Source organism: Poromitra crassiceps, assembly GCF_964638095.1.
Source record: "Poromitra crassiceps genome assembly, chromosome: 8".
NCBI classification, from domain to species: Eukaryota; Metazoa; Chordata; class Actinopteri; order Beryciformes; family Melamphaidae; genus Poromitra; species Poromitra crassiceps.
The window spans coordinates 16390573-16417469 of record NC_139629.1 but is presented as its reverse complement, the minus strand read 5'-3'; the positions used below and the strand labels follow the sequence as shown (position 1 = coordinate 16417469).

At 42.5% G+C, this 26897-nt stretch overlaps 1 protein-coding gene across 1 annotated transcript in view; it reads left to right on the top strand.

The window, feature by feature from the left end:
- The window catches only part of ror2 (receptor tyrosine kinase-like orphan receptor 2), a gene marked incomplete at both ends in the record, with an annotated part of 94477 nt that overhangs the window by 3923 nt on the left and 63657 nt on the right, over window positions 1-26897 (top strand). Inside the window, 2 exons of the mRNA XM_083641078.1 lie at window positions 2908-3428; window positions 7048-7150. Coding sequence (XP_083497204.1) covers window positions 2908-3428; window positions 7048-7150 — 624 coding nt within the window. The remainder of the gene's footprint in view (window positions 1-2907; window positions 3429-7047; window positions 7151-26897) is intronic.

Below are 26897 nucleotides of genomic sequence, written 5' to 3'. Positions count from 1 at the left end.
CGCGTGCGCGTGCGGAGTGAGCATGGGAGAGAAATGTTGGTACCCAGGTGTCAGATGACAGGGGTTTCTGGTGGATGTTGGGTTTGTAGTTGAAGTTGCTGCACTCAAACCAGCTGTGATGACAGGTAGTAGATGCATGAGAAGAGAGATGGGCAGTTCTGTGAAAGTAAGTAGGAAAATATTCCCATTTCATATCCGTAAACCATGACCTCAGTCTGCAGGGGTTCTCAAAGTGTGGTCCGGGGACCACCAGGGGTCCTCAACGGGGTCCCAGGGGGTCCCCAACTTAAACTTCAGCATTATGTCATTCACTAGACATAAACACAATTAGATAATGTAGAATAATGATTGTTCTGATCATAGTTTCTCTGTTATCTCTCTACTGTACCTACAATACAGCCATGGAGTTCTGTTATCTCTCTACCTACAATACAGCCATGGAGTTCTGTTATCTCTCTACCTACAATACAGTCATGAAGTTCTGTTATCTCTCTACCTACAATACAGTCATGAAGTTCTGTTATCTCTCTAACCTACAATACAGTCATGAAGTTCTGTTATCTCTCTAACCTACAATACAGTCATGAAGTTCTGTTATCTCTCTAACCTACAATACAGTCATGAAGTTCTGTTATCTCTCTAACCTACAATACAGTCATGAAGTTCTGTTATCTCTCTACCTACAATACAGCCATGAAGTTCTGTTATCTCTCTACCTACAATACAGTCACGAAGTTCTGTTATCTCTCTACCTACAATACAGTCATGGAGTTCTGTTATCTCCCTACCTACAATACAGTCATGAAGTTCTGTTATCTCTCTAACCTACAATACAGTCATGAAGTTCTGTTATCTCTCTAACCTACAATACAGTCATGAAGTTCTGTTATCTCTCTACCTACAATACAGTCATGAAGTTCTGTTATCTCTCTAACCTACAATACAGTCATGAAGTTCTGTTATCTCCCTACCTACAATACAGTCATGAAGTTCTGTTATCTCTCTACCTACAATACAGTCATGAAGTTCTGTTATCTCTCTAACCTACAATACAGTCATGAAGTTCTGTTATCTCTCTACCTACAATACAGTCATGAAGTTCTGTTATCTCTCTAACGTACAATACAGTCATGAAGTTCTGTTATCTCTCTAACCTACAATACAGTCATGAAGTTCTGTTATCTCTCTAACCTACAATACAGTCATGAAGTTCTGTTATCTCCCTACCTACAATACAGTCATGAAGTTCTGTTATCTCTCTACCTACAATACAGTCATGAAGTTCTGTTATCTCTCTAACCTACAATACAGTCATGAAGTTCTGTTATCTCTCTACCTACAATACAGTCATGAAGTTCTGTTATCTCTCTACCTACAATACAGTCATGACGTTCTGTTATCTCTCTACCTACAATACAGTCATGAAGTTCTGTTATCTCTCTACCTACAATACAGTCATGAAGTTCTGTTATCTCTCTACCTACAATACAGTCATGAAGTTCTGTTATCTCTCTAACCTACAATACAGTCATGAAGTTCTGTTATCTCTCTACCTACAATACAGTCATGAAGTTCTGTTATCTCTCTACTGTACCTAGAATACAGTCATGAAGTTCTGTTATCTCTCTACCTACAATACAGTCATGAAGTTCTGTTATCTCTCTAACCTACAATACAGTCATGAAGTTCTGTTATCTCTCTACCTACAATACAGTCATGAAGTTCTGTTATCTCTCTACTGTACCTAGAATACAGTCATGAAGTTCTGTTATCTCTCTACTGTACCTACAATACAGTCATGAAGTTCTGTTATCTCTCTACCTACAATACAGTCATGAAGTTCTGTTATCTCTCTACCTACAATACAGTCATGAAGTTCTGTTATCTCTCTAACCTACAATACAGTCATGAAGTTCTGTTATCTCTCTACTGTACCTACAATACAGTCATGAAGTTCTGTTATCTCTCTACCTACAATACAGTCATGAAGTTCTGTTATCTCTTTACCTACAATACAGTCATGAAGTTCTGTTATCTCTCTACCTACAATACAGTCATGAAGTTCTGTTATCTTTCTAACCTACAATACAGTCATGAAGTTCTGTTATCTCTCTACCTACAATACAGTCATGAAGTTCTGTTATCTCTCTACCTACAATACAGTCATGAAGTTCTGTTATCTCTCTAACCTACAATACAGTCATGAAGTTCTGTTATCTCTCTACCTACAATACAGTCATGAAGTGCTGTTATCTCTCTACCTACAATACAGTCATGAAGTTCTGTTATCTCTCTAACCTACAATACAGTCATGAAGTTCTGTTATCTCTCTACCTACAATACAGTCATGAAGTTCTGTTATCTCTCTACCTACAATACAGTCATGAAGTTCTGTTATCTCTCTACCTACAATACAGTCATGAAGTTCTGTTATCTCTCTACTGTACCTACAATACAGTCATGAAGTTCTGTTATCTCTCTAACCTACAATACAGTCATGAAGTTCTGTTATCTCTCTACCTACAATACAGTCATGAAGTTCTGTTATCTCTCTACTGTACCTACAATACAGTCATGAAGTTCTGTTATCTCTCTACCTACAATACAGTCATGAAGTTCTGTTATCTCTCTACCTACAATACAGTCATGAAGTTCTGTTATCTCTCTAACCTACAATACAGTCATGAAGTTCTGTTATCTCTCTACCTACAATACAGTCATGAAGTTCTGTTATCTCTCTAACCTACAATACAGTCATGAAGTTCTGGACATTCAAAAAGCCATGTTTCTGCAGAGAACATTGAGTGGGAGTTAACCCCACCCTGCTGTGGTTTCAGAATAAGCCTGATATACAGTATGTCACACATACTGCACATCATGGAAACCCTGCTCCTGTCCTGGACTTAGGCAACTATGGAGCCAGGCCAGTAATGACGTGGTGAAGGAGAGCGATGCCCAGGCCAGTAATGACGTTGTGGTGAAGGAGAGCGAGGCCCAGGCCAGTAATGACGTGGTGAAGGAGAGCGATGCCCAGGCCAGTAATGACGTTGTGGTGAAGGAGAGCGAGGCCCAGGCCAGTAATGACGTTGTGGTGAAGGAGAGCGAGGCCCAGGCCAGTAATGACGTTGTGGTGAAGGAGAGCGAGGCCCAGGCCAGTAATTACGTTGTGATGAAGGAGAGCGAGGCCCAGGCCAGTAATGATGTTGTGGTGAAGGAGAGCGATGCCCAGGCCAGTAATGACGTTGTGGTGAAGGAGAGCGTGGCCCAGGCCAGTAATGACGTTGTGGTGAAGGAGAGCGATGCCCAGGCCAGTAATGACGTTGTGGTGAAGGAGAGCGAGGCCCAGGCCAGTAATGACGTTGTGGTGAAGGAGAGCGAGGCCCAGGCCAGTAATGACGTTGTGGTGAAGGAGAGTGAGGCCCAGGCAGGTACGTTGTGGTGAAGGAGAGCGAGGCCCAGGCCAGTAATGACATTGTGGTGAAGGAGAGCGAGGCCCAGGCCAGTAATGACGTTGTGGTGAAGGATTGCTTCCATCAACATCCATGACATACCTGGTCCAGCTGAGGCTGAGCTTACAGTACTGTGCCCCTTCCCATGCTCACAAAGAGCCTTACAGATCTTTACATGAACTGCAATGTTCTGATATCAACCCGACTAAGACAAAACTCTGAGTAAGACGCTGCCATGTAAACAGATTTCATTAACCCGAATAAGGTCAGTAGTCGAATTAAGATGTGGAGTATTCTGATTTGAGTCACATTATTGAAGTGGACATGTAAACACCTTAATCACACATGATGTCCTATTGGAGTTTTCACAGCATTTTGCAGTCAAACTGCTTAACGATATGTTCTAGCTTGCAGCGAGTGTTGTGCAGCTCATTAACAGAAGAAAAGATGGCTGCCAACTTGTTTACAGAAGAAAAGATGGCTGCCAGCGGTAAAAAGAAGTCCCAACATCTTATCCCTAAAACCCTGAGAGACACATACAGCCCATTCATTGACATCGACCATGCTTGGGCTAACGCTGAGCGTCTGTGGCTCTAGTCTTTGCTGTGTGTCTGTGGCTCTAGTCTTTTTGACAAATAAACATGCTCTTATCTGCATTTTTGAACAGTAAAGCTGTTCAAATGTTTTGAAAGTTTGAAGGACTTCATTACCCGGAAATCCTGTGCAGTGACATCAGTAAACGATGGCTTCTTCTGAGTGGGCTGGAAGTGGTGAAGAGGTTGAGACATTGTTGGTGAGTGCAGCCTTCTCTGGCTGCTGTTGGATTCTTCAGTTTTGTGTGGAGAAGAGTTCCCAGCCATGTCCAAACTGACACCAGGATTTGAGCAAATAAGGTTGAGACAGTACGGAAGAGGATGTGTGAAAAATGCATTTGAGTTCTGACATTAAAGTCAGAAAGATGAGAGTTCTGACTTTCTTCTCAGAGTTCTGTGACTTTAAACTCAGAACTCAAATATGCAGTTCACATGTGGGCCTAATTCTCCTCTGTACAGCAGAGTCTCCACTATAGGGGAGGTGGAGGGGGGTTGGCACAGCGCTCTGTGCTTTAGGCTCATAGATGCAGCTTCAATCTGCACCAGAGAAAACACAGACACACAGACCCATTGTGAAAAATATCTTGGAGCAGCTGCTACAATTTCTTTTGCCTCTGCAGTTGTTGATCAGGAATATTCTCATCTTTGGTCTGATTTGATGCAGAAAACGTACAAACCCAGCCTGCGCCCCGCATCGAAAAACAAACAAACCCATACATCATTTGTACGCAGCTTTTACCAACTGTAGTAGCAGTTCCAAACTAGAGGACACTTGGTACAGTGCATACCCCCACCACATAGTGCATACCCCCACCGACCTTTCTTTTCTTTTCTTTTAACAATATGAACAAAAATGAACAAGCTCAGACACAATAACGGAAAACAAACAAACAAAAAACATACATATATCAACAGTTATCATAATGTGGTGCTACCATCCATATAAGGTGCTTATGTACTTGTAAGATATGTCGTGCATGGGGTCCCAAAATCAATGGGATAGCTCTGTCTGTATTTTTAGGTCAGTGAGCCTAACCCAATCCATAACCATAATGAAGCTGTTTCAGTTGTTATTTAAGCCTAACCCAATCCATAACCATAATGAAGCTGTTTCAGTTGTTATTTAAGCCTAACCCAAACCATAACCAAGCTGTTTCAGTTGTTATTTAAGCCTAACCCAAACCATAACCATAACCAAGCTGTTTCAGTTGCCTAAACCCTAAACACAACCGTAGTGGCATTTTCAAATTAATGGGCATTTTCAAATTAACGGGCATTTTCAAATTAACAGACCTTTTCAAATGAACGTTGGAAGCTGTCTCCTGTGGGTCGTTGTAGAAGGGCTGGAACAAACTATGTGGTCGTATGAGTTGGGAGGACAAACCCCAAATACCTGTTTATTGTAATATCTATAAGCAAAACATGTTATTTATTGGGGAAACAAGGAAAGAGCAATCTGTCAGTAATTGTCTTGGTGTGCTCTAATTACATTTCACATAGCCACACATATTTACATTTTTCATCCTGTGTGGAGGGATGTTATTAATGTTGTTGAACATTCCAACATGTGGCCTGGCATGTGTGTGTTTGGATTGCAAGCTGTTTGGGCCTATAATAAAGGCCCAGCCTGCCAGCGCTCTCCAATCTGTTCCTAATCAGCCTCGTAAACTGTCAGGACGTTGTCTCATGTTTTATACGGCATACTTCCCTACCTGTGTAACTCTATTTAGAGTATGTTTTATACTGCATACTTCCCTACCTGTGTAACTCTATTTAGAGTATGTTTTATACTGCATACTTCCCTACCTGTGTAACTCTATTTAGAGTATGTTTTATACGGCATACTTCCCTACCTGTGTAACTCTATTTAGAGTATGTTTTATACTGCATACTTCCCTACCTGTGTAACTCTATTTAGAGTATGTTTTATACGCCATACTTCCCTACCTGTGTAACTCTATTTAGAGTATGTTTTATACTGCATACTTGCCTACATGTGTAACTCTATTTAGAGTATGTTTTATACTGCATACTTGCCTACCTGTGTAACTCTATTTAGAGTATGTTTTATACGCCATACTTCCCTACCTGTGTAACTCTATTTAGAGTATGTTTTATACTGCATACTTCCCTACCTGTGTAACTCTATTTAGAGTATGTTTTATACTGCATACTTCCCTACCTGTGTAACTCTCTTTAGAGTATGTTTTATACTGCATACTTCCCTACCTGTGTAACTCTATTTAGAGTATGTTTTATACGCCATACTTCCCTACCTGTGTAACTCTATGTAGAGTATGTTTTATACTGCATACTTGCCTACCTGTGTAACTCTATTTAGAGTATGTTGTATACGCCATACTTCCCTACCTGTGTAACTCTATTTAGAGTATGTTGTATACGCCATACTTCCCTACCTGTGTAACTCTATGTAGAGTATGTTTTATACTGCATACTTCCCTACCTGTGTAACTCTATGTAGAGTATGTTTTATACGCCATACTTCCCTACCTGTGTAACTCTATGTAGAGTGGGCTGCTTGCTTTTTTCATTTGATGTATATACTTTTGTCCTCCGCCCATAACTCTCAAGGTGATTCACCTGTATAAATAAAGGTTAAATAAAAATAAAAATAAAGTAAATGGCCTTCTAACCATGTCACTTTTGCATGGATGCAAACTAGTCACATTTAGGCCACAGTCAGCTTTTTGATCCCAAAATATGGCACTTAAGTGAATGACTTTGTGTCTGCTGTCACCTTTTTCACTCTCCATGACTTTGCATCCCTGCTTTTGCATTGCATCCTTTTTGATCATAGATCTTCTTTCTACTTTTAGTACAAGAAGTCAACCTCAAAGGAGGTGTAGAAGTCAACCTAACGGAGGTGTTATGAATGAGTTTGCATGCATAATCGGCTGCACCAAACTGTGTACCAGTTCCCAGGTCGTCAAGCGCCCTGCCGACCCTGTCCAATGTGCTCTCCACGGTTTGTTGTGCATTCACAGAGGAGCTCCAGTCTGCCTGCAGATCTGTGGCTGTGTCACGTGTGTACAGCGGCCTTAACAAGATCTTAGGTGTAGTCCGGCCCTCTGCAGAGCAGATGCTTTGGTAATCATAGTTGTGGTGATGGGGGCCAGAGAGGGAGGGATTGAAGGGGAAAATGGGAGCAGTGTGGCCTGGCTCGTTCGCAGCCGACGCTGTGCAGTGCAGTGCAGGAAATATTCTGTTATATGCAGGGGTGGGTACTAACGAGTTACAAGTAATGCACATGATTAAAAAAGTCGTCTTTTTAAGGAACTAGTACTTTTCATGATACATTTTTAAACTGTATAGCATGAAATAGGCCACGCCCATCACGGGGGAAAAGCTCCGTTCATTTCCACACACCAGCGTCATTTTCCTTGAATTAAACATAGCTAAAAGCTGTTGTGTGCTGTGTGTGCACGCGACATAGGAGAGCGCCAGGATTGGAGGGGGGGGGTTTCTGTTTTCCCCCGTTTATGGCGTGGTTTCTGAATGATGACGCGCTCCGCAGTGTCTCTATTACTCTTTAATGGAGTATATTTTTGAGACAGTAATCTATTTATTTACTTCACTACATCTGTCCACGCTGGACAGATAGGGACATGGAGAGGGGGTTAGGGTTAAAGATGGCATGAAATGGGGTCTCAGAGGGTCTGCTGACTAAAAACAAACATTGCCCTAACTGAAAGAGGGTAGAGAGGCGAGACATAGCGTGTGGATGATTTTATTGGACCGTTCTGGGGACTGGAGTTTATGTTGGCCAATCCTGGCACTTGAATGGTGGGAATCCCACTCGGTAAATCGATGGATCCCACCGGAGTTGGGCGCAGAACAAGACCGCACCTCTCCACACCAGCATCCGCATACATTGCATACATTGTTAAATAGGTGCACTGGGATGTGCAACCAGGGATGTGATCTAAAATAGAAAAAAAGTAATTTTTCATTTCAGCTCGACTTTAAAAAATATTAAAATGGAAAGTAACAGAGTAATTTAATAACCAGGTACTTTTTACTTAAGTAGGCTGGCTTGGCAAAAGTTCAACAAAATGGTCTATGCTCACCACAGACTCTGAAGGTGCACACAGGCTTATCAGTGAGCCAATAAAATGCTAATTACACAGATACCACCCCCCGCCCCTTCCCCATCACAGCCCCCTCATTCGTCATCCGTCCCGTTTATGATCTTTGTCTTTGAGTCTCCAAATGGCCAAACCTTTGAAGGGAAGTGGCTGCTTTTTATGAGATGGCCAGTCTATTGTTGTTTTAACCCAGTCAGTGGGATGGAGTTACCCCTCTGTAAGCTAGCTTAGCTCAATGATGAGAGCTGGCAGGGTTACTGCTGGGAAGATAGCATCACAGTCACTTTAGGGGAAAATTCCACCAGGTGATAGGATCTGACAGTCCAGAAAGTGCCGTGATACAGCCATATGTCAGAGATACTACTGTATAAACCGAACGTGTGTTACATGCCTGTTTATGTCTAGATCAGGGGTTTCCAAATTTAAGAATGCCAGCGCCCACTTTGAAATCTGAAAATCCTCTGGGGCCCACGGAACCCTTTACTCACAACTCTGATCAGCACACGTGACTAAGATCATGTATTCCCTATATATTTTTATGATTTTTTTATGATTATGATTCCTAGGCTTGCGCGCTATGCGGTCTCACTATCGCCCGCCCTGCAGCTTGCCGAGCTGGCCCTGTAGTTTGCATAATGCAGCTCTGATTCCCTCAGTCTCTCCCCCCTCTCTCTCCCTCTCCTCTCCCTCCCTCTCCTCAGTTTCTCTCTCCCTCTGAATTTATAACATCACTGATGATGTCATCAGTGGGATTTATGACATCACTGATGATGTCATCAGTGGGACAGACAGAGAAACAAACAATTGTTGCATAAAATCCACTTTCATGTCTTTTATCTCAAAAAGGCCTTGATGCAATACCATTCAGGAAGTGTGGGGGGCTGTACGGACAGCGACGCACTGTGTTTACACTACTGCCCCCCACACTTCCTGAATGGTATTGCATCAAGGATTTTTGAGATAAAAGACATAAAAGTGGATTTTAGGCAACAAGTTGGAAGCGGCAACATCTGTTATTTAGAAGAAGAGGATGTTATGCATCACTTCAAGTCTCTGGCTCAGGTAAGGACTCGTTTTAAGACCTAGACGCGAGAGCGGCGCGATTGTCTGATTGGAAATGCTACGTGGTTCCCCGGGCGCTAATGCTCACTAAGTATGAGGAAGAAGCGCCCGGCTAGCAGGGTAAGCGTTCAGCCATTTACTGACAAAGACGTTGGGTTGGCTCTCTATCTGTCAGTCTGTCTTCTCTCTCTCTCGCGCGCGCCTGCGTGCTGCTCTGATCCGCAGAGTGAATCGTCTCGGGTGAAGTGAACAGATCAGACGAGGGCTGAGTTCAGCTCTGACAAAACGTTTGTTTCAAACAGAAACGATGGTGCGTTGGTCGATCGTGTGGAGCTGGTCATTTTAAAAGTAGCTCGCAAGGCAAAAAAAAGTCTGGGCACCGCTGCCATAGAGGAGTTTTTGCTGTGTGAACTAGGGATGTCAACGGTTAACCGTTAATCGATTAACCGTCGCTAACGTCGTTGTTCGGTTATTGCTGTCGGTCTATCAGTTAATATTAAAAAAAAAAAAAATTTTTTTTTTTTTTTTTTTTTTTTGGTCTATTTACTCAATGAGCTCATGCCCAAACAAGGCGTGTCTATTTAGATGCTGAAATGTTAATGCTTTTTGTGTTAGAAATTCTAACACAAAAAGAATTTGTGTTGAAATGTTGATGCTTTTTGTTAATGCTTGTTAATGCTTTTTGTGTTAGAAATTCTAACACAAAAAGCATTAACATTTCAGCATCTAAATAGACACGCCTTGTTTGGGCATGAGTTCATTGAGTAAATAGACAAAAAAAAAAAAAAAAAAAAAAAAAACATTTTTTTTTTTTTTTTTTTTTATATTAAAAAATTATGAATTAACCGATAGGTTAATCGATTATTAGCGTCGGTTAATCGAAAGTGAAATTAACCGAAAATTGACATCCCTAGTGTGAACCCTGTAACAGCACACGGGCACAAGTAGCCACATTCAGCCCGCTAAGCTGCCACTTGACCCGCATCGCTTCAGAATGCCTATACATCGCTCCTCCCCCCCGCCGCCATTATCAGCCCCGTCTAAACAGGCTTCCTGCTCCAACATCCCTCCTCTAGATATCCAATACAGCTCCACTGTGTCCCTGCTCTGTCTGTGGCCCTCCTCACTTACACAGAGAAGTGCTGTCTGAAAGCCCAGTCTGTTGCTGATAGAGAGCCAAAGTCACGCCCTCTTCCAGTTTAGGCATATGAACCACGGGATTCCATGCGCCATTATTTTTATGCCTCCACCGCCGATAGCCAGGGCAGAGGCATTATGGTTTCGGGACGGTTATATCGTCCGTCCGTCCGTACGTCCGTCCCATGTTCGTTAACGCGATGTCAGGAATGCCTTCAGGGAATTTCATCAAATTTACCTCAAACGTCGGCTTGGACTCAAGGATGAACTGATTAGATTTTGGTGGTCAAAGGTCAAAGTTCAAGGTCACTGGAACGAATGCCATTTCCAAGCTCGTTAACGCGATACCTCAGGAATGCCTTGACGGAATTTCTTCCAATTTGGCTCAAACGTCGACTTGGATGCAAGGATGAACTGATTAGGTTTTGGTGGTCAAAGGTCAAGGTCACTGTGACCTCACAAATGCCATTTTCAAGCTCGTTAACATGATATCTCAGGAACACCTTGGCAGAACTTCTTCGAATTCGCCTCAAACGTCCACTTGGACTCAAGGATGAACTGATCAGATTTTGGTGGTAAAAGGTCAAAGTTCAAGGTCACTGTGACCTCACGAGTCACGACTGCTCATTTCATGCTCGTTAACACGATATCTCAGGAACACCTTGACGGAATTTCATCAAATTTGCCTCAAAGTCCACTTGGACTCAAGATTAGATTTTGGTGGTCAAAGTTCAAGGGCACTGTGACCTCATGAACGTTATTTTCTAGCCCTAACCCAAAACAAGCGATTCAGCTATATTTAGGATCACGAGAGACCAATAAACATTTCACACGGACCCAAAGTAAAAAATAACAATAATTGTGGATAAAAAAAAGTTTGATGTTTTGCTTTTAAGTTTTGCTCGGAGTGAAATGTTCTACCGTATCTCCTGATTCTAAATATAGCTGAATCACTTGGTTTGACCAAGTAAAACTATTTTATATACGTTAAACATGTTACAAAATGTCTATGGAAAAAAGAATGGTGGATGAAATCCCTTGGTTTATATGCCTAAACCGGAAGAGGGCTTGACTTTGGCTCTATTTGAGGGCTTTTATCAGTGGCTGGTGAAGTGTGTGCTGCTACTTATGGTTTCTGTGCTGGGGGGTAGGGCATTCACAGACTAGTCGACTAGTCGACTAGTCGACTAGTAAAACCACTAGTCGACACTGTGCTTAGTAGTCGACTAGTCGTTTTAGCAAAAAAAAAATTTTTTTTTTTTTTTTTTTTTTTATCTTTAAGAAAGAACATACATGGACTATCATATCCCATATCCCCCACAAAGAACATCAAAACACAACAAAACAAAACAAGAAAACTGCATAAGATACACAATAATCCAAGAACAAACAAGACTATTGGACAAACAACCAAACAAAAACAATGCATTCAAAGTAAATACATAGATCTTGCCCTGTTGGCAGCTAGGAAATGCATAGCTTTAAATTGGAAACCATCCAATCCCCCAGCTGTAGTTCACTGGTGGAATGAACTCTCAAGCTACCATACGTTGGATAACATTTACTACAAGAGCAAAGGCAGATTCTTAGACATCCCCAAAATATGGCAACCACATACAGAGTTTGACTTTAAGAACTTTTTACCCCAGTGTCATTAGGCTTATCAGGATAGGAGCTGAATGCATTGTTTTTGTTTGGTTGTTTGTCCAATAGTCTTGTTTGTTCTTGGATTATTGTGTATCTTATGCAGTTTTCTTGTTTTGTTTTGTTGTGTTTTGATGTTCTTTGTGGGGGATATGGGATATGATAGTCCATGTATTGTATGTCGTGTAAATACCTCATGTTCTTTCTTAAAGATTAAAAAAAAAAAAAAAAAAAAATTTTTTTTTTATTAAAAATAAATTAAAAACGGTTAGTCGACTAGTCGACTACCTTTAGGGACGACTAGTCGACTAGTAAAATTCACTAGTCGTGAATGCCCTACTGGGGGGAGACTGCTGTTCTGTTGTTTCTACACATAGAATCTGATAATGAAGGTGAGGTCTCGTTGGGTTTCCTCCACTTGAGGTTTTTTATTTTATTTTCAAATGAACTGTGTTGATGTGTGTTGATGTGTGTTGATGTGTGTTGATGTGTGTTGATGTGTGTTGGTTCTGTACAAAATCATTCTCAGCCCTTTTCATATCAATGACCCTAATTTACTTCACATTAGAGTCACAGACTCCCATTTGATGAGATTCTGTCTCTCAGACCCAAATCTGAGAATAATCTTTATTATGTCAGATATGATTTTGTCCAGAATTCCACCACTGTCTGTATTGTAGGTAGAGAAGATAATAGAGACACACATTAGTTTAGTTTAGTTTAGTTTATTTGACATTTCAAATGAAAGGACACTTCCTTGGTTACATCACCAGAGTACATGCACAATTAAAAGAACATCAAGCATAAAACAAAAAAGTCACAAAACGTATTTCCATTGTGGTCCTTGTTGTAATGAAATGTAGTGTGCGTGCGTGTTGTTGTGCCTGCTGTTGTGCCTGTGGGCCTCTCTGACCTGTGGGAAGAAGTCTAATAAGTAATTGGGTGCAGTACCATTTACAATTTTATGGACCCGACAAGAGTTTTAGCTGTGTCACTCTGGACTCGACAGGTAGCCAGTTTAGCTGTGTAAACTGGTTCCTTCCTCCCTATATGTTCTCGGGGGCCCAAGACCTAGGACCAGTCTAATCAGTTTGTTTTGAGAGACCTGGAGATTTGTCTTCCACAGTTTGGGAAGACTGCTGAACCAGGCTGTGCTCGCATAGTCAAAGTGGCATTGCATTTTGAACTGACAAAATCAGTCATGTTATTGGACAGAGATAGACAACACACACAGTCATGTTATTGGACAGAGATAGACAGTGTTGGACTGTGTGAACTACATGTAGTTGAACTATGTAGTTTAACTACTTTAATGTATATTTTATTTTACCATTACGGTTGAAGCAGAACCCCCTTTGACCGGACTGCCCCTTTTTCTTTCGTCCTGAGTACCCGAGTACCCGAGTACTCCCGCCCCCATCCCTAGAATACAGTATTTCTACATGGTGAGTTACTCAGTCAGTTGTGGGTCATAGCTATTGCATAGGCTTGTAGTTGGTGTGGATATTTCGCTTTCTGCAACTGTACCTTTTTGCTTCTTGAAGAAGTTGAATTTGAGGGAATTGGGCCTGGAAAGTCCTTGAAAAGTTCTTGAATTTAAGAAATTAAGAAAGAATGTGTGGGAACCCTGTCTTCTGTCACAGATGCTGTGTGGGAACCCTGTCTTCTGTCACAGATGCTCTGAGTACAAATAAGATCCTGTTCCATAGCTCTCATTGTTTCTGCAATTTTTGCGCTTGTGTGTGTGTGTGTGTGTGTGTGTGTGTGTGTGTGTGTGTGTGTGTCTGCAGTGTCTTAACACACAATAGACACAGGCCATCAGGATACCAGCAGGACCATTCCCTGCTGATGCTGTCAGTCTGTTATCACCACACAGCGAAGAATTCTTTCACAAGCACAAGACGCCAATTGGCAATTTATACAATACAGCCAAATATGCACAAGTCAGTTGGACAAACATGTTGACAACTAGATGTTTCCATGTAGTTGCTGGTTTAGGCGCTGGTGTCAATTACAAGCGCTACCTATCTAAGGCTGCCTGAGTCAGTGTGGCTGCACTGTTTATCATATCTGTCTGGTTAGACAAGCAAGTAAGGTTAGTTGTGCTTTTGCGACCGCCAAGACCGATTTAATGATGCATCAGAAGCCCTGAGCTCAGCTCCAGACCACAGGCTCCTACTCCGAGCGCGTAGCATATTGACGCTTTGTCCCGTCCCTTGTGCGTCGCTTGTTACTAACATGGTACCCTTGAGCGTCCCATGAAACGACTTGGGCTTTCCGACTAAACTCCAATGTAAACCCATGGAAGTCATCTTTGACGCTCATGGCAACTGCTCCCCCATTAGTCAACTGCTCCCCCATTAGGGTCTGGGGGGAGGAGCTAACCTCTCCCAGCCCCCACGCCTAAACCTAACCTCCCCCAGACCCTAACTCTAACCCTAACCTCCCTCAGACCCTAACCCTAAACCTAACTTCTCCCACCCCCCATGCCTAAACCTAACCTCCCCCAGACCCTAAAGGCGTTTACAGACTCGTCCGTCAGAGCCTCGCCCCGCCCTCCCTGCATGACGGCGGGTGGACGCCGTCATGCGGGGAGGGGACGCCGTCGGCTGACGGGGGCTCCTCCAAAATGTAACTCAGCGGCGACGATACGTGCGTGACGTCCGTTGCACGAGAGTTGTGATTGGCCGTTGCCGGGACACTGGGACACGGAGTCAAATTATGACGACGATAAAGAGGTTAGTAGCAAATCCGAATCATTTTCCTTTGTGTGCCAACCTCTCCCTACTGCGTCGATTCTAAATAGCTTCTGTGTGTGTCGGAGGTTTACTGCAACCAACGTGCTGACTGACGTCCTAGCATGTAGGGCTCGCTGGCGCCGGCAGACGGCGAGACGGCTCCAATTCGAGGCGGACGGACGAGTCTGTTGTAGCCTTAACCCTAAACCTAACCTCTCCCACCCCCCACGCCTAAACCTAACCTCCCCCCAGACCCTAATGGGGGAGCAGTTGACTAATGGGGGAGCAGTTAGGCTAATGGGGGAGCAGTTGCCATGAGCGTCAAAGATGACTTCCATGGGTTTACATTGGAGTTTAGTCGGAAAGCCCAAGTCGTTTCATGGGTCGCTCAAGGGTACCGTGTTAGTAACAAGCGACGCACAAGGGACGGCACAATGCGTCAATATGCTACGCACTCGGAATGAGAACGTGTTGGTGTATACGGACATTGAAATTATTCTTTATTAGAACTGTTTGAAACAGTTGTTGTAGGAACCAAATTTGGTATGGTCATATTTCCTGTGTTATTATTATTATGTGTAATACTTTGTATGTCCTTGGGGTGTCGCTGTGCCATATTACCTGGGCTCAGGTGATCTATATAGGTACTGGCTTCACTGTGGTTCACCAGGCGTTTGACCCCGCTTCGTTACGCTGTGGCGGTAACAATTATTTGGTGTGCTAATATGCTTTGGTATTTTTGGACAAAGAAATGGACTGTATTCACTTTTGTGCACAGGAGCAATAAATGCACTGTTTCTGCAAAGCAAGAACAGCCTCAATCGTTTTTCTATACAGCACACAACAAGATGGTATCGTATATCTAGCGTTAACATCATAACAAGCGCGTCAACCAAGCTATCCGGTGGTTAGACAACTCAGTAGCTAACAGCATCAGACTGGGTTCCTATAACAGTTGTAACAGGGCTGGCTGCTGTCATGAAACAGTTGTAACAGGACTGGCTGCTGTCATGAAACAGTTGTAACAGCTGGCTGGCTGCTGTCATGAAACAGTTGTAACTGGTGCTGTCATGAAACAGTTGTAACAGCTGGCTGGCTGCTGTCATGAAACAGTTGTAAGTAACTGGTGCTGTCATGAAACAGTTGTAAGAGCTGGCAGGCTGCTGTCATGAACAGTTGTAACTGGTGCTGTCATGAAACAGTTGTAACAGCTGGCAGGCTGCTGTCATGAACAGTTGTAACTGGTGCTGTCATGAAACAGTTGTAACAGGGCTGGCTGCTGTCATGAAACAGTTGTAACAGCACTGGGTGCTGTCATGAAACAAACAGTTGTAACAGGACTGGCTGCTGTCATGAAACAGTTGTAACAGGGCTGGCTGCTGTCATGAAACAGTTGTAACAGGACTGGCTGCTGTCATGAAACAGTTGTAACAGGACTGGGTGCTGTCATGAAACAGTTGTAACAGGACTGGGTGCTGTCATGAAACAGTAAAGAGTTAATTTGCAAAAACAGGTATCTCCATTTGGATTTTTTATCATTTTATTTTATATATTGATGTATTTATACTGTAATTTATTCATTTTTGGGAAACTTTTATTATCAGTCATAACTCAAACATATTCTTCTGATAATTTTCACATAAATCACCTCAATAATGTTTTTTTATGTGCACTCCAGGGAGTATCAAACAGATGTTGTTTGTTCATTTTAAGAATGGCGTTTACCTGCTTTTGCAAATTAACTCTTCAACAGGACTGGGTGCTGTCATGAAACAGTTGTAACAGGACTGGGTGCTGTCATGAAACAGTTGTAACAGGACTGGGTGCTGTCATGAAACAGTTGTAACAGGACTGGGTGCTGTCATGAAACAGTTGTAACAGGACTGGCTGCTGTCATGAAACAGTTGTAACAGGACTGGGTGCTGTCATGAAACAGTTGTAACAGGACTGGCTGCTGTCATGAAACAGTTGTAACAGGACTGGGTGCTGTCATGAAACAGTTGTAACAGGACTGGGTGCTTTCATGAGACAGTTGTAACAGGACTGGCTGCTGTCATGAAAACAGTTGTAACAGGACTGGGTGCTGTCATGAAACAGTTGTAACAGGACTGGCTGCTGTCATGAAACAGTTGTAACAGGACTGGGTGCTGTCATGAAACAGTTGTAACAGGACTGGGTGCTTTCATGAGACAGTTGTAACAGGACTGGCTGCTGTCATGAAAACAGTTGTAACAGGACTGGGTGCTGTCATGAAACAGTTGTAACAGGACTGGCTGCTTTCATGGAGCAGGCAGGATATGAATGCAAGGAGCAAGGAAGAAAAAAACATTGTTACATAGTAGGGATGTTCATTTTGAAAATTTTCCAAAATCGATAATCGGTGAGAATTAACGATCAATTATCGATTATCGATTTTATTAATACTTAGAAAATTTTCAATATTTTTTTATTTTTTATTTTTTTATTTTTATTTTTTTTAACAAAATGAATGCCTATGGCAGAAAATACGAAAGACAACGTGTTCTCCTCAATGAACTCTTTATTTCAATGTGTCTCCTCTCCAACACTGCTGTCCCCGGCGCATGCCGGTGTGAATTTCTCATGTTTAAAACAGTTTTGTTGGCACAAAGGCCCGTGCCCAGCCAGAAAACTAGAGACTATATGAAGCTCCACCTCACGTTAGTCGGCTGTGCAATGGAGTGGGGCGAGGAGGAACGAATTCCACCCAAACCTAGTCCAAAAAAAAAAAATTTTTTTTTTTTTTTTTTTTTTTTTAATAATTAAAAAATCGATCCAAATGCCACAGGATCGATTCCAATCCTTAACGATCGATTATCGATTTTCGATAATTGATGAACATCCCTATTACATAGTGTAATAATAATAATAATAACATTCATAACCAGTAATATAACATCTTTCACTATAAAAGTACAAACTTTTATAGGTTATTTTTGGGTACCCACTAAATCCATTTATGAAAAAAAGAAGAAGAAAATGGCTGAATTTGGAGATACAAGGTTTCCTCCCGACGGAGACGTTATGCTGAGAGTCCAAACTGGAAGTCTGATGGTTTGACTGCAGACCGCAGTGGACAGCAGCTAGTAACTACCATCTGCCATATTTTATGCTGGGCACAGCGCTCTCTCTCTCTCTCTCTCTGTCCTGCCATATTTCTCTGTTATGTAGCAATGCATGTGTGTGGTTTGAAGATGGAAAATGATGATACTTTGGACTAAACCGTGACTATTTCAGCTACTCTGGAGGCAGAAACAATCTGATTGGTTGAGTTAAACCCCAATAGGCAGAGCAAAAAAAACAACAGTTTTTCTGGCTAATGGCATAGACACACTACCCCACGGTTGTGACTTGTCAGTCGCTGTTCTGTTCAATTAACTGTTTATGAGATATTCGTAGCCTCTATTATGAGCTTTGTTAAAGTAAAAACATTTTTTTTTGTTCTTTCAGTTCGATGTTTGAGCTTCACTGAGTTTGCCACTAGAAAGCTGTTTTCACATTTGCACGCTGGAAGTGGAAAGTTTCTCTTGAGTTAATTGAAAATCACATTTTTAATGGTGGATGTACGATTGTAACAGGGAAAAGGTAGAGTCCACACTGCGTAGAGACTTACTCCCAGTTGATTTATTGGATGTTTACGTTTCGTTCATTGCGACCCTCATTAGAACCTACGATTGTGACATCACAAATAGTTTTGAAGCCAATCCCTGTCCAGTATTCAAATTACACAGGTGTGATGTGGAAACTTGAAGTCTCCAGTGCTCATACACTGAGAATGGACGTTACAGTGAAGAAGGAGACATCTTGTGTCCAGCAGGAAAACTTTTGAGGTGAAATATATTTCCATATTCATAAATTCTGGAATTTCTAATGAGGGAGAATGAGTAGACGTCATTTTAAGGATTTTAACAAGATAATTTCAAGTTTTCATGGGGGAAATCAGACACAAATTAGTATTCAAAGTAGAGTTAGTATCTTACAAACAGCATAAACCTGGAGTATGTAACTTTTGTAGTGCAAAGCCTTTGTTTTGTGACGGAACGTGCGCTGCATTCATGTTTTGTTTGGGAAAATGACTTCCCGACCACTGCAAACAGTTTCAATGTTAAACGCTCTGAGCAATAAAATACACCTCTGTTAGTGTCCATGTTGTTTCCACATTTCCATTTAAAAGCTCATGGACACACAGAGGAAGAACCACTTCCCAACTCAGGAAATTGGACAATACGAGCAGCACGTGAATGCAGCATTTGTCAAAGCCTAGCTAGTCCTAGGCTTTGTCCTAGCCTAGTTGGGACTGTAAAACATTTTCTAAGTGGTAAAGCAGGAAGTAAATAAGGTGTAACCAATACCATTAATGATGCTTCCATCTCATTTTTTAGGTGTTGCAGTGCCAGGGCCCTCATTCATGTTCTTGGTTACACCTGCTTTACTTCCTGCTTTACCACCTCAAAATGGTTGCTCTGAAAAGGGCCTATAGTTTTGAATGTCACAGCCCCCTCAAAATGAATCGTTTCACTTCAGAATTTGATACATTTGGTCCGCTATCATTTGGAAGATCTAGAACAGTGGTTCTCAAATGGGGGTCCGGGGACCCCCAGGGGTCCATGGCACTTTGTCAGGGGGTCTGCGAAAAGTTTTCAGGGGGGGGGGGGGGGGGGGGGGCATAAATATGTTATGCTTTAAATCTAAAATGGTTCATGGATTACATTCTAATCTGTCAAACCTATCAATTTAAATGTCAAGCACGTCACCGTGGAAACAAGCTGAGCCCAAAATCACAAATCAGAATGAGGGGGTCCCCGGTATATTTTCTATCTTATAAGGGGTCCTTGGCTGAAAAACATTTGAGAACCTCTGGTCTAGAAGAGCCGCACGACTGAATTATTTATCCCCATTGAAGTTAGCAGAAGGCTAACCGGAAATTAGCAGTGTGAGTGAAAACTCTGGTCTACTGTGGAATACAGAGAGTTCTGTGGCTGCGATAGGCTCAATCAGCAGAGTAGGGAACTCGTTTGGCAACCGCTTGAATGTAACAGATGTTTCATTTATATGTAAAAGTTGCCCACTCCAGCTTTAAAACACAACTTTAGGGGGTCTTTAAGAGTGAAGTAGAGGGCAGAAAGCTGACAGTTGATTTGGGCCTCCTCAGCAGGCGGGTGGAGGATGGGAGGTAACAAAGAACTAAAAGTTAGAAGGAAGGGGAGGTAGTTTATACGTGTGTGCATCACACACACACACACACAGGAGGGGAGGGAAGTGTTGAGAGCAGCAGCCTCTCAAAGGAGCCTTTCATGGCTCAGGCTGCACGCTGCAGGAATGCTGCAGCAGCGCTCGCATTCAGCATCCCAGAGAGCCTCATTCCTTCCACACTTGTGAAGACTTTTCAGACGGGAAAATTATAGATTTCCTCTTACTGCCCAATAACATGTAATCAATCACAGCCACTGCATGAGGGGATGACTGTAGTCACTCTTGAAGCAGTTGAGCAGGGTTTTTGTTGGTCTTTGTTTATATGCATGAGGGGATGACTGCAGTCACTCTTGAAGCAGTTGAGCAGGGTTGTTGTTGGTCTTTGTGTATATGCATGAGGGGATGACTGCAGTCACTCTTGAAGCAGTTGAGCAGGGTTTTTGTTGGTCTTTGTGTATATGCATGAGGGGACAACTGCAGTCTTTGTCTTTGTGTATATTTGTCCTGATAAAAGGTTGGTTTACTTGCTGCACACCTGGTTGCAAGGAGAATTTGCTGTCTGCAAACAGTACCTGCTACTGTATGTAGAGAGACAGGAGGGTTTTGCTGTTCAGTGTTGTGAACGGAGCCACGCCCCCTCTCTGTGTTGTGATATCAAGGTGTGTTTCAGCCTGCGGCCCGAGACTAGGCGTGTTGTGTCTACATTTCAGACGTGAGCACCGCCCAGCCCAAAGCCCAAAAGCAGAATTTTGATGAGCAAGATGGCGGACTCCGATGCGAGAGCTTGCAGTGGCCCTCATCCACCTAAGAAACCACATACTTTAGCCAAATCGCCACCAAAAAGAAAGATCTCAGAGCAGAGTCAACATTGGTCTGGCTTTCGCTAGATGGAGAGCTAAGAGCAGCTATACGGCCTGCAAAGTGACTCGGAACTGGCGTTAGTTCTCCTCATGTATAAGTAACTAGCGTTAGCTTCATGTATGTACATAATGTTATAGCCATGTCCCCTTTCAGTAACGTTAGGCATGATAGCGAAATATACAAGTTGTTACTTGACGGAATCATGGAATTTGGTAATAAAAATGGAATCAACTGTAAAACATGGAACATTGCACAATTTTCCATAATTAGGCTGAAATTGATAAAAGTAGGCCTAATTATCCAAATCAAAAGTAGACCTAATTATTATAGTAACCCAAATTATTTCATCATTGTAAAATTGGCCTAGAGAAATTATTCCGTGGGGTGTTTTGAGAGTGGGGTTTGTCTTGCGTGGGACCCGTCCCTTACGTCACCTCACAACTTGGTTTTCACTTTGTTGTCTGAGAGAGCCAAGTCATAGAAAAAAAGAAAAAATATAACCCCTAAACTAAAATTAAAATGAAGGGGAACAAAGAGGGGGGGGGGGGGACAGAATTTGGAGAAAAAAATTGAATTTGGAGAAGAAAAAACAGATTTCATATGGCCCTAGCTGATCCTTGTTGTCAAAGCCCCAACTGTTCATTAATTAGCAACAATAATCCAACATGATGTAAAAGGCCATAATATAGCTGTGTTGTGTTTGAATTGGGTTTATGTTACATGCAGGGGGCTGACCTTTTTCAGCTCTGTGAAAAGTCAACTTTGTGTGGGAGAAATCCCCACGTGGGAACGTACAATGTGCCCTGTGACGACCTCACTCATCCAACCCCTAAACTGATGCTCTGTTGTTATCCAAAGAGAACCTAGACACTGTGAGCGCTATGGAACCTCGCAAGGAAATGAAAACCCCCTAACCCCTAACCCTAACCCTTAACACAAGGACCTAGCCTGTGTGCAAACTGCAGGATAAAAATACAGCCTGTGTGTGTGTGTGTGTGTGTGTGTGTGTGTGTGTGTGTGTGTGTGTGTGTGTGTGTGTGTGTGTGTGTGTGTGTGTGTGTGTGTATAGTTATTGTTAGTTAACACAGCTTTCAAAACTGGTTACACAACAAAACATGTTTAGCAGAAAGTTCCACAATCCTTTTCCATAATCTGATTTTATGCCATTTTATCCATAAATTTGCTGATGAAATGTTTTCCTTAGGAAAATGCCTACATAAAATTTCCAAAGTGGCGTCTGTCTGTCTGTCTGTCTGTTTGTCTGTCTGAGATATGTCACTCAAGCACTCGATGATGATGATGAGCAATTGTGATGTCACTGATGATGTGACTTTTCTCTCACTACTGATCACTCACTGACGTCATGACTCATCAGTGATGGTTAGGCTTCTGATCTGATCCAAAATTTGCATATCATAGCAGACTGGGATATTGGCCTTTGCGAGTGCACTTCTAGTTATGGAGTTTTTGTTGTTGTATTGGAAAAAATTTTTGCACATTTTTGTAAATTCTGTGAAAACAATTGAAAGGTTACTGGGTGTTATGGAATGGAATTTCACCACTCCTCATCCGCTATATAATAATTATAACCGCTTATATAAACCAAATTGAATGAAAACCAAGATGTGGAGCCAATTTTCCACATCACTTGGTTAAGGCAAAGACGATTATTAGAATTGGCGGAGCCTGTGGTGGCCCATCTATAGTAATATAATATCTATGGTTAAGGTTAAGGGTGGCTGTGTTAACTGTTTTGAGAACATGGACCTTGGTTTGGAGACTTTTGAGCATATGTTTGGGGGAGATGCTATATTGATATATCGATAACTAGGGATGCACGATATATCGACAATCATATCGTATCGTATGTTAGCCATTTTTTTAATATATCGGCATCGGTCCGATGTTGCAATCTTAATATCGGTTATCGGTATCAGCCAAAATTATCACATTGAGAGGAAACATTGTGGTAAATCTATGATTTATCGGCTTTTACAAATGTTTTGGAAATAAAGAAATGCATTACTTTTTCAAATTCACAGTGTTTACATGTGGTTGTCAGTATGTACAAAATTTGATTATCATAGAAATGTGTCTTTATACAGATCATATCGACATTGGTAAATATCGGTTATCATCCTTAACACCAATGTTAACATCGGTTATCGTATCGGTCAACATTTGAATATCGGTATATAGTTTAGTTGCAGCCCTAGTGGAACACTGAGGGGAACTTGTTTGAGATCTCCACAGTGTAGTGTGCTGTGTGACTGAGTGTGGGCACTGAGAGGAATGCTGTATGGTTTTGTCCGCCCCCCCCCCCCCCCCCCCCCCCCCCGCAGCACCACCCACTCCTCCCACCTACCTACCCCATCTGTCAAGCACATGGGACTGCCTGTACCACAGGAGAGGCAGGGGCCTGGGAGCCTCTCCTCCTGGAGCTCCTATCTCAGCCTGTGTGTCCGCTCGCCTCGCATGCCTCTGCTACTGATTAGCCAGGGAGAGCCAGACCCAATCACACATTAAAGGCAAGAGTATCCATTACACATAGTCTCCGTAAACACCACCGGCTAAAAGGCTCAATGAGTGTAAACCATAAATATTGATAAACAACGCAGACGTCACAAAAATACATTTTCAGGTTCAGCTGGATCAGACTTCCCTGCAAAAAGAAGCAGAAATGGTGGAGCCAATTAATTTAAATCAGTAAAGGTGATTGATTGGCGATGGATTGATAATTGTTTTTCTAACTGATTTTGGATTGCAGTTGTTTGTTTTGATTGTTGGTTTGCCTAATGGTGCTGCGCCTGGATTTCAGCTGGTCTTGTCATGCTATGCAGTGTATACTAGCCAATGCCCCTTCCAGGATCAACTAGGCTTTCTATTCTATTCTATTCCACACAGACTACACTTTGTGCAAATTCAAAAAGTGCTAAGGACTGTGATTAATGGTGGCTGCCTGGACCCAAAGCAAGAAGAATGTATTTCATAGTAGATTAAATATTTTTAGCCATCCCCCTTTCTTTTATCTCTTCTCAACAACAGCTCTTATCCTCTGAGCATTTCCCACACACAGCGTAGCCCCCCTCCCTCCGCTGAGAGCAGGGACTGTTGGATAGGGTCCGCTCGTAATTGCTACCGGCGTACGGCCAATCTGCCCCGGGTGGGCGGAGTCAGCACTTAACTCATTGAGTGTCAATGACGACAATCGTCGTCAATTCAAATACTAACGTAGAGTGCCAATGACGACGATTGTCGTCAATTGCCTTTTTTGACGGTGGGACGTGGATCAAAGCCAGATCCATCTCCTGTGAAAGTATGGTGGATGTTGAATGTGTAAAAGCTATTTTACGGACCCATTAGGTGGCGACAGTGCTCTCCAGATTAGAGAAAGGCGAGGAAAAAAGAGAGAAGAAGTAATGGGGAAACGGAAATCGCATCGGTATGCATCGATATGCATGAAGCATAACGTTAGCTGTGCCTGCAGCAGCCAATCTGCTGCCACAATTGAGCCCCTCCGTGTCCGCTGCGATAGCCCATCCGCATGATTAGTTGTGGAGTTGTTATTATTCTCAACTGGAAGCGATGGGAGCCGGTGAAAAATACACGCGGAACGTTGTAAAAAAGCTGGATGTAGCGCACTTTTCAGTGCAGAGCAAACTCAGCAGAGAGCCACCAGAGCCACCAGAGACACACCCACGGAGCAGGGGTTTGCAGTTGAGGGGGGGGGGGGGGGGGCACGCAGGGCAGCATACAACACCGACCCAGACAGCAGGACAGGATTGGCAAACAAGCTGGAATATCTGATGCCCACCAGCAGTAAATCAAGACCAGCAAGAAGCTGCAACCAGCAGCGCACGCAGGGGCCAGCGCTGCTGGTTGCAGCTAAAAAATATTATTTTGCCAAACAAAATTCCTTTGTTTTCACTGTTTTATTGAAGGAAATTATTTTTGAGGTGTCACATCAGAAAATATTAGCTTCAGAGTCAGTCATGTGCTTGAAATGCTTCATTTCACAAAAGGCTAATTATCTCAGCTTCTAATTTGAAACGTCTCTTTTTGGTGAAATCAACCTATCTTCTCCGGCTCATAACTAAAGAACGGAAAATGATATCAATAAACTTTTTTTGCTGATGATAGAAGAGAGTCTCATCGTTCTTTGGGCGTGTTCGGTGTTTACATAGTAATATCACACAATATTCTGTGGGCCTCGAGAAATCACTGAAAACGCTCTGAAACTCTGGCACTGGGAGCGTCCGTTCTCCAAAAGTGGCTGGCACTCAATGAGTTAATATTAGAATTGGCTATACCGCAGCGTACAACTGCAGCATGATGTATTGATATGCACATTATCATGTGACGTCATCTGTTGACTTCTTGCTACTTTACTGAGCAGCCAATAGCTACTTCATGCGGTCGTATCCCCGTCCCACATTTTATAAAAAAAAAATTTAGAACAATAATAATACACAAACAAGACAAACAAACAGGCTCAGACACAGGAAAGAAAAAAGAAACATACATCATCAACGTTCAACATTACAACATGGTGCTACTAGCCGCACAAGGTGCTTATGTTTGTAATAGACATTGTGCATGATGGGGTCCCACGCAAGGAGTCCATACATAACCATACATACCATGGTCACTTGCCAACAAAACAATAAGACCAGTCATTTATATTTCCATGTGTAATAAATAAAGCAATCTAAATGGCTAAATGTCTGTTATTCATACTGTAAATCAGTCTTCCACGAAATAAAATAGTCCCTCCCACCTCCACCACCCGCTCCGTTTTAAAGCCGACTCAAACGTTAACTTTATTACAGGTTTAACGATGTTTTGCGTTCTACATTAAATGAAGACATTACCGTTTGGCAGCTTGCTTTATTTTGTATGATAGATACGTATTGGCCAAGTATATTAACATTTAAGAGCGAAGAGTTTCAGGAAGTGAGAGTGAGAGAGCAGCGCCCTGCGTGTGCTGCTGATGTGGTGAAATGCAGAGAGAGTTCTCTCTCTCTCTCTCTCTCTCTCTCTCTCTCTCTCTCTCTCTCTCTCTCTCTCGTGCACGAGCCGAGGGAAATCTTCTCTTTCTCGTCGAGAAGAGCCTGGTGACGCGAGGTTAAAAAATCTCCGAAACGAAAATCAAAATTGTAAATAAGAGTTATTTTTGATAAACTGAGCACACAGGGGTGATTTAAATACTTACTTTGACCGACTCAATTTTTTTCTCAAGTTCCAAAATTGTCATATTAACCCTTAACGGGGGTATAGAGCTCAAACTGCTCTCCTGATAACACTGATGAAACTATGGCGCATTGATATGAACGGTGAACAGACCATTTAGCTAGGTGTCCATTATCACTGTACAATATCACTTTTTAATGGACACCTTGCAGCCAATCAGAATCGAGTATTCACCCAGACCATGGTATAAAAGCGGGTTAATGCACTTCGAGGTGTCCATTATCACTTTTTAAGGGACTTCGCGGAGGCAACCATCCTCGGCTTCGCCTCGGACGGTTCACGCCTCCACGTCGTCCCTTAAAAAGTGATAATGGACACCTCGTCGTACATTAACCCTTACATAACCATACATAACCATACATAACATAGCGCGTACGGAAATTACAACAGCAGTCATTGGAATCAAGTTGCAATAAAGTTACACACAATCCACCACGTAAAGAACAGAGAATGACTGACACACACGGGCTCAGAGTTGTGGACCAGTGATGCCATTTGTGCACAAATGGGGCCTAAGGGGCTTATACCTATTAATTAATGCTTAAATGCATGAATCTAAAGTTAGCTACATTATTATCTGACGCTCTATTTCACATTTAGATTAACCTGATCTTGGATGATATTTTAGTTAATGACAGAGTCAATGTTTGAGTTGAAACCAAATGTTTTAGCAATCAGGCTGCAGCCCCCTTTCTTCACAGAATAGATGTTCTGCGGGTGTAATGGCCCATTTCCACCGCTGGTATCAGCGCGGCCCCGCCCAGCTCGTCTCGCTTTTTTGTCTCATTCCACCGATCAAAAACCTGGACAGCCCGGGTTGAGTCGTGCTAGTTTTGGTCCCTGCTT